General features: G+C 33.4%; 1 protein-coding gene across 3 annotated transcripts; it reads left to right on the top strand.

Moving 5' to 3' along the window:
* The first annotated feature begins 35 nt into the window (after positions 1-35).
* LOC124447347 (gamma-secretase-activating protein-like) lies at positions 36-17,765 on the top strand. 3 transcript variants are annotated; one of them, XR_006948695.1, is made up of 21 exons: positions 36-271; positions 499-593; positions 1,339-1,395; positions 1,571-1,637; positions 2,014-2,070; positions 2,159-2,262; positions 2,665-2,743; positions 2,853-2,899; positions 3,314-3,412; positions 4,712-4,789; positions 5,331-5,377; positions 5,835-5,875; positions 6,100-6,138; positions 6,730-6,791; positions 7,002-7,101; positions 7,181-7,260; positions 7,809-7,901; positions 8,250-8,342; positions 8,443-8,524; positions 8,699-8,777; positions 9,083-9,101. XR_006948695.1 is itself a non-coding variant. In XM_046998257.1 (20 exons), exons 1-20 carry the CDS (start codon positions 175-177, stop codon positions 10,405-10,407), a joined length of 1,464 nt encoding a protein of 487 aa, XP_046854213.1. In that variant the 5' UTR covers positions 36-174; the 3' UTR covers positions 10,408-10,437. The 3 variants fall into 3 exon arrangements, 2 of the variants coding, with proteins under 2 accessions (XP_046854213.1, XP_046854214.1); XM_046998257.1 differs by lacking the exons at positions 8,250-8,342; positions 8,443-8,524; positions 8,699-8,777 and adding exons at positions 9,569-9,666; positions 10,354-10,437 and having other exon boundaries at positions 9,083-9,152; XM_046998258.1 differs by lacking the exons at positions 36-271; positions 499-593; positions 1,339-1,395; ... (14 more) ...; positions 8,250-8,342; positions 8,443-8,524 and adding exons at positions 9,569-9,666; positions 10,354-10,436; positions 10,507-10,580; ... (13 more) ...; positions 16,877-16,975; positions 17,349-17,765 and having other exon boundaries at positions 8,748-8,777; positions 9,083-9,152.
* Positions 17,766-17,949: the final 184 nt, after the last annotated feature.

Genomic DNA, 17,949 nt, shown 5'->3' on the forward strand with positions numbered 1-17,949 from the left:
CGTGAGATCGTGTGAAAGTGATGGATGGGATGATGTTCATTGATCATATGGTCATGTTCAATTTCAAAGCAATGGCTCAATGGTTGAAAGTAACAAACAGCACCAGAAAACAGAAAACTGATCAGTACCAACGTTCAGCAAGGTTATTTTAAATAACGTTTGTACTATGGAAAAATGAATTTCAAGGAATTTTTCAGCTTTGATGAACATGTTATCCCATGGGTAGCCGAACAGATCAAAAATGCATCTCGAAAGAAGGAGAATTCATCAGGTTTGACTTTGAAATTCGCTAAAAAATGACAATATAATACGGTGCGCACCTTTTACTTGTAAAGAGTGTGAAAATTTCATTCAGTGTAGAAAAGTAGATCTCGATTGGCTGAAGCAGCCTTTTGTTTTCTGCTTGTTTGGCAATGGATGCAATCATGCTAGTTGATCTGCTGGAGAACTAGTTATTCTGATTCATTCATTAATCTTGACAACTGTGTACTATTGTAGAAGAGACTACGACCAAAGAAAGGTGCAATGCTCATATTGTTGGACAAGTCAGCTACAAAGAATTCATTTTCACCTGGGATGGAAGACCTGACAAAGTAACCTAATTCATTATTTATAAAGTAATAACACTTTAATAGGTGTTTTGTGGTTCATTAGCAAACAAACTTCAATTGCAGTAAATCAAATCATTGAAACAAATTCAAGACATTTACTATAAATAAATAAATTCAAGAGGTACAATTTTCATTTGAAAAATAGTTAAAAGGATCCATCAAATGTTAGATCCTATGTGAAACCTCTGATTGACATGTGATTGACACATGCTGTACTATTCACTTAAATAACCTAATTTATGCCTTGAAGGAAAACATTGAGTTTATTTTTTTCTACTTTTTGACTTGATAATCCTAAAAGTGTTAGGCTCCATTGATGATATGAATTTATGATCATGAACACTCAAAATTTTTTGCTTATTGCATTGTGGGAAACATTGCAATTGTTTGAAAACATAGCGGGAAACATTGACAAATGAATTTTAATAAACCAATCACTTTTTCCAAAGTGGTACAAATTACCTATGTAGGACAATTATAGGTACTGATCAATACCTGTCAAAACACAGTTGAAAAATTAGAAATATTGACTTATAACAAAGAAAAGTATACAAAGAGTTTTGTCTTTCTTTATCTATGAAGATCTTGCAGACTTGCACTAATATTTAGTTAGCAAATTTCAAACCAAAACATGATTAACTCAGTCAGCTTTTTGTACATTGCCTGCAATCAAATTCTTACATTAGCTTTATTTTTTGTTATGAATGGAACTTGTTTTACTTTTTAGATTGAGAAAGAAATTACACACTTTTGTACGTATAATCTGGAAACTAAGGAATTTTCAGTAAGGGGTTTGAAATTTTTCTTGTGTGGCTTTTTTATTGCACAAATTCTATGGCTGTTGTTTGGAAAGTTTAAAGAAACCTAACTTCCCACAAGATGTTTTTTTCTGCTACTTTTCTGTTGCAGCACATATGATGAACCTAAAAATTACTTTCATGTACATTTTTTTCTTGTAGATTCTGTTCAAACACCAGAAGGTGGATGTAGTTAGCGCATCTCTCAATGAAGAAAGGATTCTTTTAGGTAAATAGGGTTGTTCATATTTTAGCCCACCTGTGGAAGAGTGAGAAGATCAGCTATTATATTTCTGTCAATAGTCTTTTCAGTATTAATAAATGCAACTATGTACATATAGGCAGCCGGGGGATGAAAAGGAGATTTTGTGATTTTCAAAGAAGACATTATTACAAAGCTTTTGAAACACAAGGAAATTTGAACTTTACATACTGTGATCTGATATCATTTGAAACATTATGTCACGCAAAGTCTCTCACTCCTATTACACATGTACCAATGCTAATTTTTAGATTCACTAGCTACATTGTAGCAGTTCAATATGACTCATTTGATTCAACAAAAAGCCTCCACCTCAAAGTTTGTTATCTGTTTTTCATTTCAGCTTTCACTGTTATTGACTATAAATCACCTCCTGATGATCATGCCAAGGAAAAACTTGGTAATTTGGTTCATTTTAGCCTTTTGTGAACATAATTTTATGTGTTGCAGACGTGCATTATGCTATTAAAAGTTTTGTTTTACTTTAGGAATTTACCAGTCCTTGGTTGCTGAAATATCTCCTCCCAAAGATGTGTTCAAGTTGGCAGATGATCATACGCATGGATGTGGCTGTCAATACCAGAAAGTGGAGGTGAAATTCAAAAACATAATTTGTGTCAATGTTGTTACGAAGCTTAGTGCTGTTTGTATACAACAATGGTTTTTCTTTGTTGTGTTTATATATATACAATGTGAACAGTAAACCATTTTGAGTTTTTTTATTTTCAAAATGGAGGCAGTGTTCTTTTGAATATTGTTTTGTGGTTGAAATAGTGTCATGTCCATGGGACTTCAAGTTTATGAAAAGCAGCTTCTGCTCTTAGCAAATTATTTTTGATGTACGTAATGTGGTCATATTAATGTGTACGGTCAAAACTTAAGTAACAAGAAAGCAATGGGATTGGCCTAGACAGCAAAACAGTTTGATTGAAAATGATTTGACAATTTGTGACAGCGTGTAATTTTATTTCATCTTATTTTGTGTACGTTTTAGTTTCTTTATGGAAATTACCCACTTTATCTTGAGACGTCTCGCAGGGAAAGTCATTTGTTATACTTCGTTCACTCGAAATGTAAGACCTTATTTCATCATAGAAAATGAATCTGTAGCCTTTTGCTTGAAGATAAGCAGAACTAAGGCATTTTTCAACTTACGTACATATATCGAATTCAACTTTTTAGCTATCGATTTGTTTCACATCCCTCTCAAGAAGATTAACAGTGCAACGGTACGCATTCAAACTGTATGCATTCAAGCGATATCGCTTTTCGAACTATATGATGTTTAATATGCGACCTACGCCTGTGAAGAAATCCAAGGGGTTTCTAGATCCTGAATTCCACCGCTTGGTTCGATAGGTGATTGTTGACCATGGGTAGTCGTTGATGACTGCCAGTTTCGGGAATGTTCACTTGTAAAACCCTGGATTTTTAGAGAATGACTAAAAGTAGGGATTCTGAATCCGTTTTAAAATTTTGATTCAATATTCCAAACCAGTGGATATATATCTTAAATAAAAATTCAGTTTACTTTTTATGGGTTGGTTTTTGTGTATTCTTTGACGTTTGCATTTCACATGTTATCCACGTCTCCCTCATCAACTCTCGAATAATATAGGATAAAATACTCTTTTGTCGTATAGTTGATCAGTGGGAATCCACAAGTTGAACATCTGGTGAAAAAATTTGTTTGGTCCCAATTTGACAGATCAGAAAAGCGCTTACATTACGTCTACTCTGAGGTAAAACTGCTGAAAATTATTTAAATGCTGTTAATGATTGAACACCAGAGAAATAAAGGAGAGATATCTCGTGCAGTTAATGATTGAGTACTACAGAAAAAATGATAGGTATCTCGTGCAGTTAATGATTGAGTACTAGAGAAAAAATAATGAATGATATCTTGTCAGTTAATGATTGAGTACATGAGAAAAAATAATGAATGATATCTTGTGCAGTTAATGATGGAGTACATGAGAAAAAATAATGAGTGATATCTTGTGCAGTTAATGATGGAGTACATGAGAAAAAATAATGAGTGATATCTTGTGCAGTTAATGATTGAGTACATGAGAAAAATAATGAGTGATATCTTGTGCAGTTAATGATGAGTACATGAGAAAAAATAATGAGTGATATCTTGTGCAGTTAATGATGGAGTAAATGAGAAAAAATAATGAGTGATATCTTGTGCAGTTAATGATTGAGTACACGAGAAAAAATAATGAGTGATATCTTGTGCAGTTAATGATTGAGTACATGAGAAAAAATAATGAGTGATATCTTGTGCAGTTAATGATGGAGTACATGAGAAAAAATAACGAGTGATATCTTGTGCAGTTAATGATTGAGTACATGAGAAAAAATAATGAGTGATATCTTGTGCAGTTAATGATTGAGTACATGAGAAAAAATAATGAGTGATATCTTGTGCAGTTAATGATGGAGTACATGAGAAAAAATAATGAGTGATATCTTGTGCAGTTAATGATTGAGTACATGAGAAAAAATAATGAGTGATATCTTGTGCAGTTAATGATGAGTACATGAGAAAAATAATGAGTGATATCTTGTGCAGTTAATGATTGAGTACATGAGAAAAAATAATAATGATATCTTGTGCAGTTAATGATTGAGTACATGAGAAAAAATAATGAGTGATATCTTGTGCAGTTAATGATGGAGTACCAATGAAAGAAATTAGAAATACCTTATGTAGTCACTGCAGTTGATAAATAAGTACTAAACATAAGAGGGATGCAATTAACAAACAAGTATAACAAAGACACGAGAATTACGTATTGAGCAGTTTTAGCTAAGAGTTTTATGAGAAATACCAGTCTTATATTACATTTATATGCAGATGCAAGAATTCGAATTGGAATGTTAGTAGCAAAGGGTTTCAAGGCTCTTTTTTTGTTGTGTGAGAAAAGTTATGTGCGGTAACTGTCTTGTGAAATGAAGCAGAGGAGAAAAAATAATAGGTACGAAAAAATAAATAGAGGAAATTAAGTGATGTATAATTTTTTTTCTTCATTTAGTCGGATGATGAAAACTCACTTGATGGTCTTGTTTTTTCTACACTACAGTTTTGTGAGGGTTCACGTCAAGTTCCCACGGTACTAGTTTAAAAGTTGTTCTAACTTTCAAAATTGCTTTCTTGTCGGCCATTTAAATTATTCGAACAAGGGCCACGAAAGGACGTTTTAGTCCGTGGTAATCTATAACCACAATTGAATTCAATAGAAACCACTAAAGCAGAACATGTATATATTAATATTGCACACACACACACACCCTCCTCCTCTATTATCGATTTTGCGCGGCCTCTGTCGAAGAGAAAGGGAAATACAGTGCCCTAAACCTTTTTCATACTAGGTTAAAATATCACTTACTCTTACATGTATATTTTTCAGACCGCGTTTGACTGTAAACTTTCTGTTTTTGGATTAGGCCATGTTTAAATGCACTTTGGTAGTTTGCGAATAACTAGGAAATTTGTTTTTCATGCACACAAAGTTTCAAATAACGTTGTTTCAAAAATGATTATTAGTGCAAGATGATGGTGGTGGAAACACAATTCTAGCTAACTTTTGTTTGACTGCGTTTGGTAACCTTTGAAATTTCATGATTATTTGCTTTTTCCTTTAACCTGTGTAGCTGAAAGTGACCTGTCCGTTTTTTGTATGTTCACCTTACCAAACCAGGTAATCAATACTTGGCTATCGTACAAAGAAAGCAGTAATTAAAGGTCGGGTGACTTCCCTGTATGACATCACGTCATGTATCATCTTACATCACGTACAATTATGATTAAAGGCCTATTTTATTTCCATGTATGACATCACGTCACGTATCATCTTACATCACGTATGATTGTGATTAAAGGTCTGGTTGACTTTTGACACTTAACTGGGAATATACAATTGGTCCACTTCGCTTTGCTATAGGCTGCTGTATATTTTATTGATTACTGGCTGCTGTAAGCCCTTTCATCATTCTTATTGGTCAAAAAAGCAATTGACTGGCTCGCAGGGTCGATGATCACATAAGATATGCGTGCCACGAAAAAATTCAACGAAGTGGCTCTACTGTATATTCACTATACTGTACTTTTGATCAGTGTACTAGCTATCAAAAAATCATTTTTTATGATTTATGCAGGTTTCTCTACAACCGAAATCCTCTTTCAAAATGCATCTCAGGTAATTGGTTATCTTTTGCTACATCATTTGCTCAATTATTATATATATTTTTGTCGCATTATCATCCGGAAAAAAATGAAAAACTTTTTCGAAAGATATCGACTGTAATCAGTATTGTGCAGATCGGAGAAAATATTTGTGAGAAACTACGGTTGTAAGTGAGGAACACACGTTTGTTGTATAATGTTCATTGTTTTATTGTTTGATACTTTGTAATTATTTAGAAAGCAACATTAACATGCAACTTGTGACTTCTCATGATGGTAAGAAACTCGTTTTACAGAGCTGTAATTTGAATTTTATGGATTTTTGTAAGTTTTTTTTTTCAAATGACTAAATTACTCACCTTAATTTAGTCTGTTACATAGTCAAACTGGGAAACTAAATAGCTACAGATGTAAGGTTTCCAGCTCGGATTTGATTTCAGATTCGAGAAGAGAAGCATACAGGGATTAAGTTGAGATCTTAGATAAACGGCTCAAATTTCTTACAAAATAAAACATTTCCTTTGAACACAAAGCAATGAATTCTGTGCAAACATCCTTTCTATATTTCATTCAAAACGCTTTTACGTTGTGTTGAAGCTCCAAACTTGTCTATGTGCATTTCAGCTCTTAATGTGGAAAAAAACTTTCATAATTCTTGAGTGTGCCATGCAAGACTTCACATCTAGCGACGACTCTCAATGTTTTGCAATGGGATTTTGTTTGGATGACATGTTATCGTAATGCTATTTTACGCAAAATTTCAATTTTTGTTCCAGCGCTGATATAATGTTCTCAATGTTGTTCTTGTTCTTGTTTGGTTTCGTCAACGTTGAAAAAGTTATTGTAAATTTTTAATCATGATTGCAGGATCAATTTTTCTTTGTTATCAACATCCTATTGATGCACACAAAAAGTCCACTATAACGCAGGTACTAATTAATTATCTGATAATTTATTGCCTATTTTAGCATTCAGCAAAAGTAATACCTACATGTTTTTCTCCAAATTATTATAAGACTATACTTCTCAGTTCATTTAGAATCTAGTCAATTTCAAATGTTCTTCATCATTGCCACATGTTATTGAATTATTTTACTATGCGTTATTTTAAGTACATCGCTTTATTCTGTGTTGTTTAGAACTGCGAAGAAGTCGTTTCAGACATCGGTGTGGACGACTTTGACGAAAGTGATTCAAGAACAACTTTCTTGGAGTATTCTGTATTCATGTTACATTTCGGTAAGCAACCCATGTTTGTTGTTATAAAATGTTGTGAAATGAAAGCTAATGGAAATGTTTTCATTGCATTTCATGCCAGGATCAATTCTAAAATGCAAAGTTCCAAATGTTGTGCCCGAAGATTTGGTTCCTCATTGCAGACTACTTTTGCAATGTTGGGTAAATAATGCGGAATAATGCTTTTCTATAACTGATAAATATGGTCACATTTGTGACGTGTGATTATTTTATTGCTTTTAATATGAGGAATGGAATGTACATGCAGAATTTCGCATAATCGGAAAACTTATGTTCTGCACTCAGTTGCAGTTTACTGCTTTTAAGAAACATTTGCAAAGGATTTGGTGGTGACTTTAATCAAAATTTGCATTTCGTATGCTGTAATTTCAAATGGAAATTCCAATTCGATTGAAATTCGGATTTAATACGGACATCGATTTATAATCACAAACATCTATGGATATAATCCATGCGAATCGGAAAGGAACACAGAACATATGCAGTAAATTACAACTGACGTTAGAAACTAAGTATATATACTGAGTTGAAAGTTCTTTTATTTTGACTGTTTACGTGAACTATCCGGCCTCAAGTCGATTCAACATTTTGAACTTTTCTGCGTGTTTTCTTCAATCAAAAAACCCATTTTCATTGATCGCAATTCCTTTACAACGCATGCGTATTTATATATCTCTATGGTAATTTAGATGATTGCGTGGCCGTTATGTTACCTGGATACATATTTCATATGCTCGACTGTGGTTCTGAACATCCTCCATGCAATCATGTTCTTCTCTCAGGTCAGACATATTAGAAAATGTCTAGTCTATTGTTAAAGCGTATTTTTACTTGCTGAATATTGAGATGTTTTACCATCGAAATCATCAAATTAACTTCAAACAAGGTTTTGAAAGGCATTTGAAAATTACACGCGTTAAATGCATAATTCGTTCCAATACTGCTTGGAAAGAAAATTATACATTATTTTTATATATATGTTATCATAGTGTTCTGTTAGTAGGTATAACTACAATTTAATTACTTCAATCAGTCTTAGCCAACGTGCTCGTATGGTGTGCGTGCGTACATCTTAAAGATGAAACTCAATTTCTACTTAACTGAATGATACATGCAATCGTGTACATTAGGACAGAATTGCGGAGACCTGATATCTATCGATCAACAATGTTTGGAATGTTTGTGTGTGAACAATGTTTCAGAAAAGATGCAAAATCGAGAAGGTATAAGAACTTGTTTCGTTCTCTTTCCTTCCAGAACTCCCTTCTCCCGCGCTCTCTTCCACCTCTTATTTCATTAGTTCTTTTTCCACTATTCATGTAGAGCTCCTGTTATTTGAACCGACATTGGAGAAACTGTTTATGTTGAGAATCAAAAACAGCTTGTGGACTGATTGCTTTCGAAAGTAAACATGCATTTCATCATTAACAACGTTTTAATCATTGGATACATAGCGCTCGTATGCTCTTCAGTTTACTTATCTTTGCTTTTTTTCAACGTGTTGACTGATTTCACCAATTAGTCGAAACTTTACGTGACATTTCATCTTTTTATTTGTTGTCATGTGATATTTTTATAGTACACACTGCTATTCAACGAGGCTGGCTCTTCTTCATTTCTGTATTTTACATGTTCAAGATGCGGACATTATTATCCAGGTGATCACTATGATCTTTTTCCACCAACGTCTTTTGTTGTGTTGGAAACGCTCGGAATAATTATTGGTTTTTTCTGAACAAAATCATACATCACATGAGATGAGGAAATTGCCATCTTGTGTTAAACAGGTTCTTATAACTTCGGTACTTCTTCAAAAGGGGCAGTTTCGCCCATCTAAATTGAAATGTCTTGCGCGTTTCAGTCAGCCTCGCTATACTATATATTTTCGATTTTTCAAGCGCAGCAGTTCTGTTTTGTAAATTTTTAATTTTTATTTTTATTTGGTTGAATATCTTCATTTTAGATGTTTTGTCATCTGGCTAGTGATCCTGCTAACCCAGAATGTCTGGAATTGTTGAAAGAGTATCTTATATGTAGGTGATCGATGACCATTGATACTTATTTTATTTCCTATTTAGACCAGATTAATAGAAGCAGGGCAGAGGCAGGGACGTAGGAGCCGGAGGGTGTGTGTGAACGGATCCTTCAATAATAAAAGAGGGTGGGCGCCCCCCTCCCCCCCCAATAATTTTCCACTTATATACTATTACATGCACTTGGGAATTTTTAAGTAAAATTGTTGCTATATTATGTTGTGATATTACATTGATACAGTTTGGCATGTATATTGTGTAAAAGTATTGATTTTTTTATTATATTTACTATGTATGAATACTTGCTTCCCTTTAACACCTATGATGCCAGGTTATCATCCCATTTCTTCTTTCCTTCGTCGCTAAAGGGTCTTGTCAAAAACAAGAAACGGTTACTTAGCTGTTATTCGCCATAGGTTCAACGTATTTTCAAATGAAATTTCAAGTTGAATCGAAAATGTTCAAGTTATTTCCATTCTCTAATGCTGAACCATTTCGTGGTCATCTTGAAACGGTGAGATAATTAACAATTATTGGATGAAGTTGAGCATGATATCAAGAATTATTCAGACCAAGGTAAATTTACCAAAGCGAAGCTAAGGTGGATAACATTGACCGAGATCTGAATGATTCTTCATATCATGCGGAAGCCGAATTCAAAGTTTATATTACTTCACAAGTATAAATGCAGAAGTTTTCCAAAGTATTTTGTACTGAAGACATAAAGTTTTCCGTTATTCCACATTAAATAGTTTTTGTGGTTCCCTTTCGTCTTTTTGTCGTGAATGCTCGATGAAAACTTTCTTGACGAACAGTGTAACACTTTCCGTGTTTTTACGTCTTTATTCTCAGTAGTTTGAGCAAAAACATTTTGTAAAATACTTGCAAATCTCGAGCAAGATTTCGCCATATCACTTTTTGTGTTATCAGTTGTCATATTACAAATTTCTAGGTGGCACCGTGGCAATACACAGAGAATTATCTGTAGGCTCTTAGCTAATTTCACTAGAGATTGAACCAACATTTTATAATAATTTTCAGTTAATGGCGCGAGTAGTTTGTCCTCTTTTGAAACTTGGAAGTGCCAGCGAACGTTAGAATTTCCTAATGAGCGTTGTAGCCTTAAACGAACTTTATGATTACATACTATTATTTGAGATGATCTGTCAACAAACTATCTCAACCAAGTTGGTTTTCTTAGAGCCGACTAGGAGAAAAATTGCCAAAATTTCGTACTCGTTTCAAGAAATGTTGAAGGAAAATGAAATTCTTAAACCATTTAAGGTATATCGTCAACATTCATGTAAACTGCTTTAATGAAAAATTTGCTACTTAAACATTGCTTTATTTGTAGGAGGAAAAAAGAAAGGAACTCGACTTTTGGACTTCTTTTTACGAAAATATATATTTTCATAACAGCTATCATAGGTATGGTCAATTGTTTGTTTGTTTGTTTGGATAGCTTATCAAAACGAATAGGTGCGCATGGTGTACTTGAGTTTAGTCTGAAAGATGCAAATTTTATAGACGTTTTTCCACGTGGCATCATATTTGCTCCATATGTTTACACGCTGAGAAAGCTTTTTGATCTCGTAAATTTTTCATAAATCGTGCATTCCAAGAATTTTAAGGATTCGATTCTTCACACACACAAACCACGCGCTTAAACACATTTGATTTTCCTGCGAACAGGCTAACCACAAAAAAATCAGATTCTGAGGACTTTGTATAGGTAATAGCATGGTTTCGAGTGTTTTGAAAAAACATGTACGGGTGAGTTTATCAAAGAATATTAGGATTACACGAGTCCCAAGGACAGGGTAACCACCGTGTTTTTGATAAAGCATCAAATATAATACAGTCGGCAAAAGATTAAGACATCATAAACAAGTTACACGATTGTTACACGTCCTCTTTTGCTATTTTCAAAACAAAGTAAATTTCTGTTATCTTTTGACTATGTCGATAGAGTTCGATCTTTATTAGATAATAATAGTTACCGTGTTTTAGATTTTCATTGAAGGAAGTTTCCTTAACGAAAGAAAGGCTACAGTCGAATCAGTCAAATGTATCTTCTAAGGTGACATCGATTTTTTTTTCTTCGTTCGTCCCATTTGTTTTCAATAATTGTTGTGATTGCTTTTCAGAGTGAAAATGCTAGTACATCGATATTTCAACGATTCAGGTACACCTGCAATCTCTGAATATTTCACAATTTGCAAAACTTACAACATACAAAACAGTTTTCTATGTAAAATAACTCTCATGTAAATATGTGCTTGCAGGAAAATGCCTTCTGTTGAAAGTCAAATACAAGGGAATGTTGAATTTTCAAAAGGTATTGGGACTGTTTTTGAAAATGGTGATCTGAGGAATGGTGGAAAGGGAATGGACAGTTTGAGGAATGGTGGAAAGGGAATAGATAATCTGAGCAATGGTAGAATCGGAATGGATAATCTGGGGAATGGTGGAAAGGGAATGGACAGTTTGAGCAATGGTAGAAAGGGAATGGACTATCTGACGAATTGTAGAAATGGAATGGACAATCTGAGGAATGGTGGAAAGGGAATGGACAGTTTGAGCAATGATAGAAAGGGAATGGACTATCTTAGGAATGTTAGAAATGGAATGGACAATGTACGAGAATTTCAAATAGAAAACATGGAATGATCTAGAAATATTTTTCCTAATTGACATCTGTAAAGTCAACATCTTATTATAGATTACAGGCCTGAATATCTCGAAATGATTGAGTCTGATAAAGATACACTTGAAAAAGAAGAAGGGAGAAACATGATGGTGCGTATATGTTTCGCGTTTGAATTTCATTTAATTCTTTTAAAAAAGCATTCATCCAATTACTACCTAGAATAAGGAACACGTGATTATAGACAGCAACCCAAACATCAACAAAAATATTTCCGCTTCTCCCTTCTCTAAAAGTCCATTTTTACATACACCGGCTTTAAAATCATCAAGCGTTTTTACTCACTTCCAGCATGGAAGCAAAGAAACTCGTTACATTAACAAATATAATCCCATCTCAACTTTCGTCAATTTCACCATTCCAATACTATTTTACGTTTTAGATTAATAAATTATCACTTTGTGTACTTACATTTACATCGCCTCTCCATTATGTAAAGTAATTTATTCTTATCATTGTTCATATATTATTTCATCATATTACACCACGTCAAATAACATTCTAAAGTTGTTCAAACATGTGACGTCTTTGTTTGAAGAAATCGTTTGCTTTATGTACGTAAATTTGAATCATTGATTTATTTTTCCTTATGAACGTCGCAACGTTTATCGTAGGTTTTGAAAAGCTTAACCAAATTTCTTCACCTCTGCCTTCCACCGGAAGTGCCTAAGATGAAAATACAAAAAATTGCTCTTGAGTACATTACTTGTCAAGTAAGAACTGTTGGTTTTAGATTGGAAGAACTCGTTATTGTCATTATTAATATCATATATGTTCTTTTATATTATGATTTCAGAAGAAACAGTCTAGCTACTTACTTCAATTATTTTGGTACAGCCTGAATTATTCTGAAGATTGTCATCCATATGACAAGAAAATGTAAGAAAATTTGTCGTCCGAATTAATTAATTAATTAATTAATTAATAATAGATACAAACCCGACTTCAGTGCTAAGTCACAAGCTTCTAGGCTACATAAACAGGTGTAGTTAAATTTTTGTTAATCAAGGAAAGTCTTTCATGCATTTTTCGTTCCATGAAGAAATGTCGCTTATACATGTTATGTTTTCACCAAACAATATTGTTATATGAATAAAATGTGATTTGGTGTACATGTCACTTACTCCAGTCATCATTAAACTTTAGCAAGATACGAGGAACAATGAGGGACCGCGCCCTTTTCATGTTGTTTGAAAGATACTACATGGCTGTCAATGAAATCAACTTTCCAGTGTCTAAAGGTACGTAAGTGTGTCGAAGTCACGAACCCAAACAATCTGCAAATTGCTATTCAAATGCCAATTCAATTAAATTTCATTCGAAAACACCAACTCAACCAATGTGCTATTTAAATTTCAGTCGTGCTATGTAAATTTTTGTGATACATGTAAATTTCAATTGTGCTATGTAATTTTTGTTGTGTCATGTAAATTTTAGTAGTGCTCTGTGAATTTTAGTTGTGTTATGTGATTTCAGTTGTACTATGTGAATTTTAGTAGTGCTCTGTGAATTTTAGTAGTGCTATGTGATTTCAGTTGTACTATGTGAATTTTAGTAGTGCTCTGTGAATTTTAGTTGTGCTATGTGATTTCAGTTGTACTATGTGAATTTTAGTCGTGCTCTGTGAATTTTAGTCGTGCTCTGTGAATTTTAGTTGTGCTATGTGATTTCAGTTGTACTATGTGAATTTTAGTCGTGCTCTGTGAATTTTAGTAGTGCTATGTGATTTCAGTTGTACTATGTGAATTTTAGTCGTGCTCTGTGAATTTTAGTAGTGCTATGTGATTTCAGTTGTACTATGTGAATTTTATTAGTGCTCTGTGAATTTTAGTAGTGCTATGTGATTTCAGTTGTACGATGTAAATTTTAGTCGTGCTCTGTGAATTTTAGTAGTGCTATGTGATTTCAGTTGTACTATGTGAATTTTATTCGTGCTCTGTGAATTTTAGTAGTGCTATGTGATTTCAGTTGTACGATGTGAATTTTAGTCGTGCTCTGTGAATTTTAGTTGTGCTATGTGATTTCAGTTGTGCTGTGTGAATTTTAGTCATGCTATACAAATTTCAGTCGCGCTTTCTGGTTTAGGATTCCACACATTTTTTGTATTCATTGGATTCCGTTGCCTCCATCAAAGGTGAAATTTTTTAGGATCTTCTTCTCTATTCTTGCTTCGTACCAAATTATATTTGCAATAAATTAGTTTCATGATATTTACGTTCTAATTAATCATATCAAAAGCTTCGTTCTTTTCTCTTTACAGTTTCTTTATGCAGTATGTCAGGAACAAAGTATTCATTTTAGAAACTGAATTTATGGATCGACTCATTCATGGTATAAATGCTTGAATATTTATACACCTTACAGGGAGATTCAAAATTGATTTTTCTTGTGCCGAGTCCATTACACTGAGCTTAACATTTTATCATCTCAGTGCTTTTTCTTCTCCAACTATAGACGTTGGTGACGACGAATCATATTTCCAATTGATATCTCGACTGATTTCTCAGTTTGATCAGGTTTGAATTGCTGCATTAATGATTATTTAGAATTTAATACTTTGCATGCAGATTTTCCGTGATTGTACGCGATTCGCGCGCACTACTGTTATAGCTTCATTGTGGAATTGATGATTTGGTAAATATCATACATGTAACCAAATGCTCATGAAAATTAGCGATTCATAAATGCATTTAATCAGTTCTTGTCATATTAGAAAGAGTTGTGTTTTGTTGTATTGCACTTAGTAATTCATGCATTTAATATTTAATGGAGAGATAAGAAAGTTTCGAGACTATTGAATTGTTGCGATCTGTTGAAAAATCGTGTTTTGTTCCTACATATGATCATTCTGTAGACCACCCATTTCCACCTAAAAAATTTATCTTCACTGTCTTAAAACTCTTGCTTTGCATATCTCTTGTCTTATACACAATTTCCAACTGAAAATAAATTCTGAAATTTCCAACGTTTACATTGGCAGCTGTATGTATGTTATATTAAATTATAGTAAATTTAATCAATGTATTGTTAAAACAATTTGAGCTTTAGCTGTTACTTATGACAGTTATTTTGAAGGAACTTACTTTAGATGTTTTTTTTTATCTTGTGTACTCTATGGTATTGCGCTAAAGTGGCGTTTTAAAAAATAGAAAATTTTTATCGTAACTCCATTTCTTTTCTGTATAAGTAATTTACTGTTGATTTTCTCTTTCATAAAAATCATAAAAAGCTTTGAAACGTTTTTCGTTTTATTTCATGCTAATGTTTTTCTTCTCATGTTTTCAGTCCAAAGCTCAACACTTTATGTTAATGTGGAGAGGTTTTGGTGTGTCGAGGTTAGTCAAAATTTATCTATTTTCCCTAAATTTGCACCTTTGCTGGGGCATTATTCTGATTGCTTTTAGATAATGCTTTTCTGTTGCGATTTTTCCACCACTGTGCCTTGTAAATAACATGATTGTCATTTTCAAAGCAATTACTCAAAAACTATATTACTCTGGCTGACATTCACAAGCTATACTCGTGCATTTTATATACATTTGCATCCTTTCACTTCACGTCAAGTTGAGACGTCTAAGCCTGCACCTGTCGGCTTTTTACTCAGACTAGAAGTAAAAGGATTTGAGTAGAGTAGATGTTTGTAAAATGAACGAGTTTGTTGTGAATGTCAGTGCATAATACTTTTTCTGTATGTGCTCGTGTGAGTTCACTGTGATGATATTCAGGATATTTTATCTCCAAATTATTCCTCGTCGCGTTGCTGGCATGAATTTATCCCACGATTCACGTTGCAAACATGAGATAAGTCATGGTTTGAACTGCGAATGACTTAACATGACTTAACTGGCTTAGTCCAGGATGTAGAGCCCACTGCTTGATTTGCTTATTGTTCTTGATTTAGACTAGAATCTTATTATTCGGTTGCTTATTGTTCTTGATTTAGACTAGAATCTTATATTTCGGTTGCTTATTGTTCTTGATTTAAACTAGAATCTTATATTTCGGTTGCTTATTGTTCTTGATTTAGACTAGAATCTTATATTTCGGTTGCTTATTGTTCTTGATTTAGACTAGAATCTTATATTTCGGTTGCTTATTGTTCTTGATTTAGACTAGAATCTTATATTTCGGTTGCTTATTGTTCTTGATTTAGACTAGAATCTTATATAGACTAGAATCTTATTTTTTGGTTGCTTATTGTTCTTGATTTAGACTAGAATCTTATATTTCGGTTGCTTATTGTTCTTGATTTAGACTAGAATCTTATATTTCGGTTGCTTATTGTTCTTGATTTAGACTAGAATCTTATTTTTTGGTTGCTTATTGTTCTTGATTTAGACTAGAATCTTATTTTTCGGTTTTTCTAATTTTGTAGTGTGCTTTGTCAGAGATATTTATCCAACCTGCTCAGTAATGGTTTGTCATTTTGTTATTTTTTTTTCCAGTCGTCACTTTTTCTCTTGCTGCTGGATTTATGCAAATACATAAAACACAGCGCACAGTAACATAAAGCACTGAACCACTCACTTCTATTTTATGTTTGTCTAAATGAGTGTTGCAATAAACATGATGGACTTTAGGCGGGAAAATGTTAAACGCTATAACTATAAGGTTTTTTTCTTAAATGTAAGCGATGAAAAATCCTATTCTTGTATTCCTGTTCTCATTTTAGGATCTTCCCTTGAAAGCATTCCCCGGGATTTTCTCGCGGAGAGCGAAAAGTTTCCAGTTTCACCACCATCAGGTACAAAATAGAAACTCGTTGAACGAAATTCCTTTGATGTGAGCATTCCTCATCAACTGCTTAGCCATGAATAATTTTATTTAAAATTCTCTGTTTTCTACTCTTGCTTGATTCATCCGTTAGAGTGATGGCTATGGGGAATCTGGGGATCAGGCATATTCCACATCTCGTAATAAAGTCATTATTCAAATAAACTTGTATAATGAACTGACCTGTAGTTGCTAAAGTGTTTGTAATTTTTCTCAATTCTGTTTGTACGGCGATTGCTTTTAGGGTCGTCTTCTTCAAGAGATCCATCTCTTATCCAAAAACAGGCTGAATCTATATATTTCAGGCCATTAATCTCTGTTATGACTTCAATAAAATTGGCAGGTATTTGTATAAAATACGCGCAGTGTATGCAACTATTGAAACTTTACATGCTTTTGATTTTAGAATATTTAAAGTCGACTGTTGCATTTCATAATTCACAGAAAAGTGATATAAAATACGGCAAAACAAATCAGTTTTTCTTTGTTTCTTTCCTATATTTTTATTCGATATTCCATGTTTTTAATGTTCAAATATCCATTTTATTGTTTTGAAGAACAATACATAACATTTCGTCTTTAAATATTGTAAACATTACACGTAATTTAACTTCCTCATTGTTGCAAGCACATTTTGAAGGATATTTTCCTGTAATTGCATAATCTGTGGATTGATATCATCGTCATATTGATTTTATTATTCCTGCTATTTTTAGACGCTAAACAAAAAAAACAAAACATATGGAAAAAGAAAGTGGTGGAATCTGATGCTGAAACCAACTCTAAGTTATCGTTTATTTCTGATAATGCTCTGGAACATACAATTCGAGCAATTGATGACGCGTCTGCACTTGAAGCGTTTTGAATCGTTGAGTGTGGATTATTTCCAGGGCTGCTGGAAGCAAATTAAGATTGTGGGGGAGGGGAGGTGGCAAGGTGATCCAATTAAGAAACAAGAGATGTTTGGGTGACGGAGAGGGAAATTTGAAATTTTCGTAATTTATAGTAAATTATTGTGAGATGCCTCCGACACTGGACTAACTCTTTTTGGTATATGAAAGAAACTTAATCATGACTAGGAAGAAGGATGAGTGGTGCTGAATCAAAAAATATAACAGAATTGAAAATTGAAATCAACGTTGGCGTTAGGTGTATGTTGTTGTTCGTGAAAGTTTGAAATTTTGAGCGGAACTAGTTGAAGTTTTGGAACGATGCACAATGCTGTAGTAGATTAATCAAACCCTGGATGACTAGTCGCTGGTTCAAAAGTTTCACAGTTCCTACTGATGGATTACTTTAGTCAACCTACCTAACCTT

This window comes from Xenia sp. Carnegie-2017, unplaced genomic scaffold, assembly GCF_021976095.1.
Source record: "Xenia sp. Carnegie-2017 unplaced genomic scaffold, XeniaSp_v1 HiC_scaffold_22, whole genome shotgun sequence".
In the NCBI taxonomy this organism is placed as follows: Eukaryota; Metazoa; Cnidaria; class Anthozoa; order Malacalcyonacea; family Xeniidae; genus Xenia; species Xenia sp. Carnegie-2017.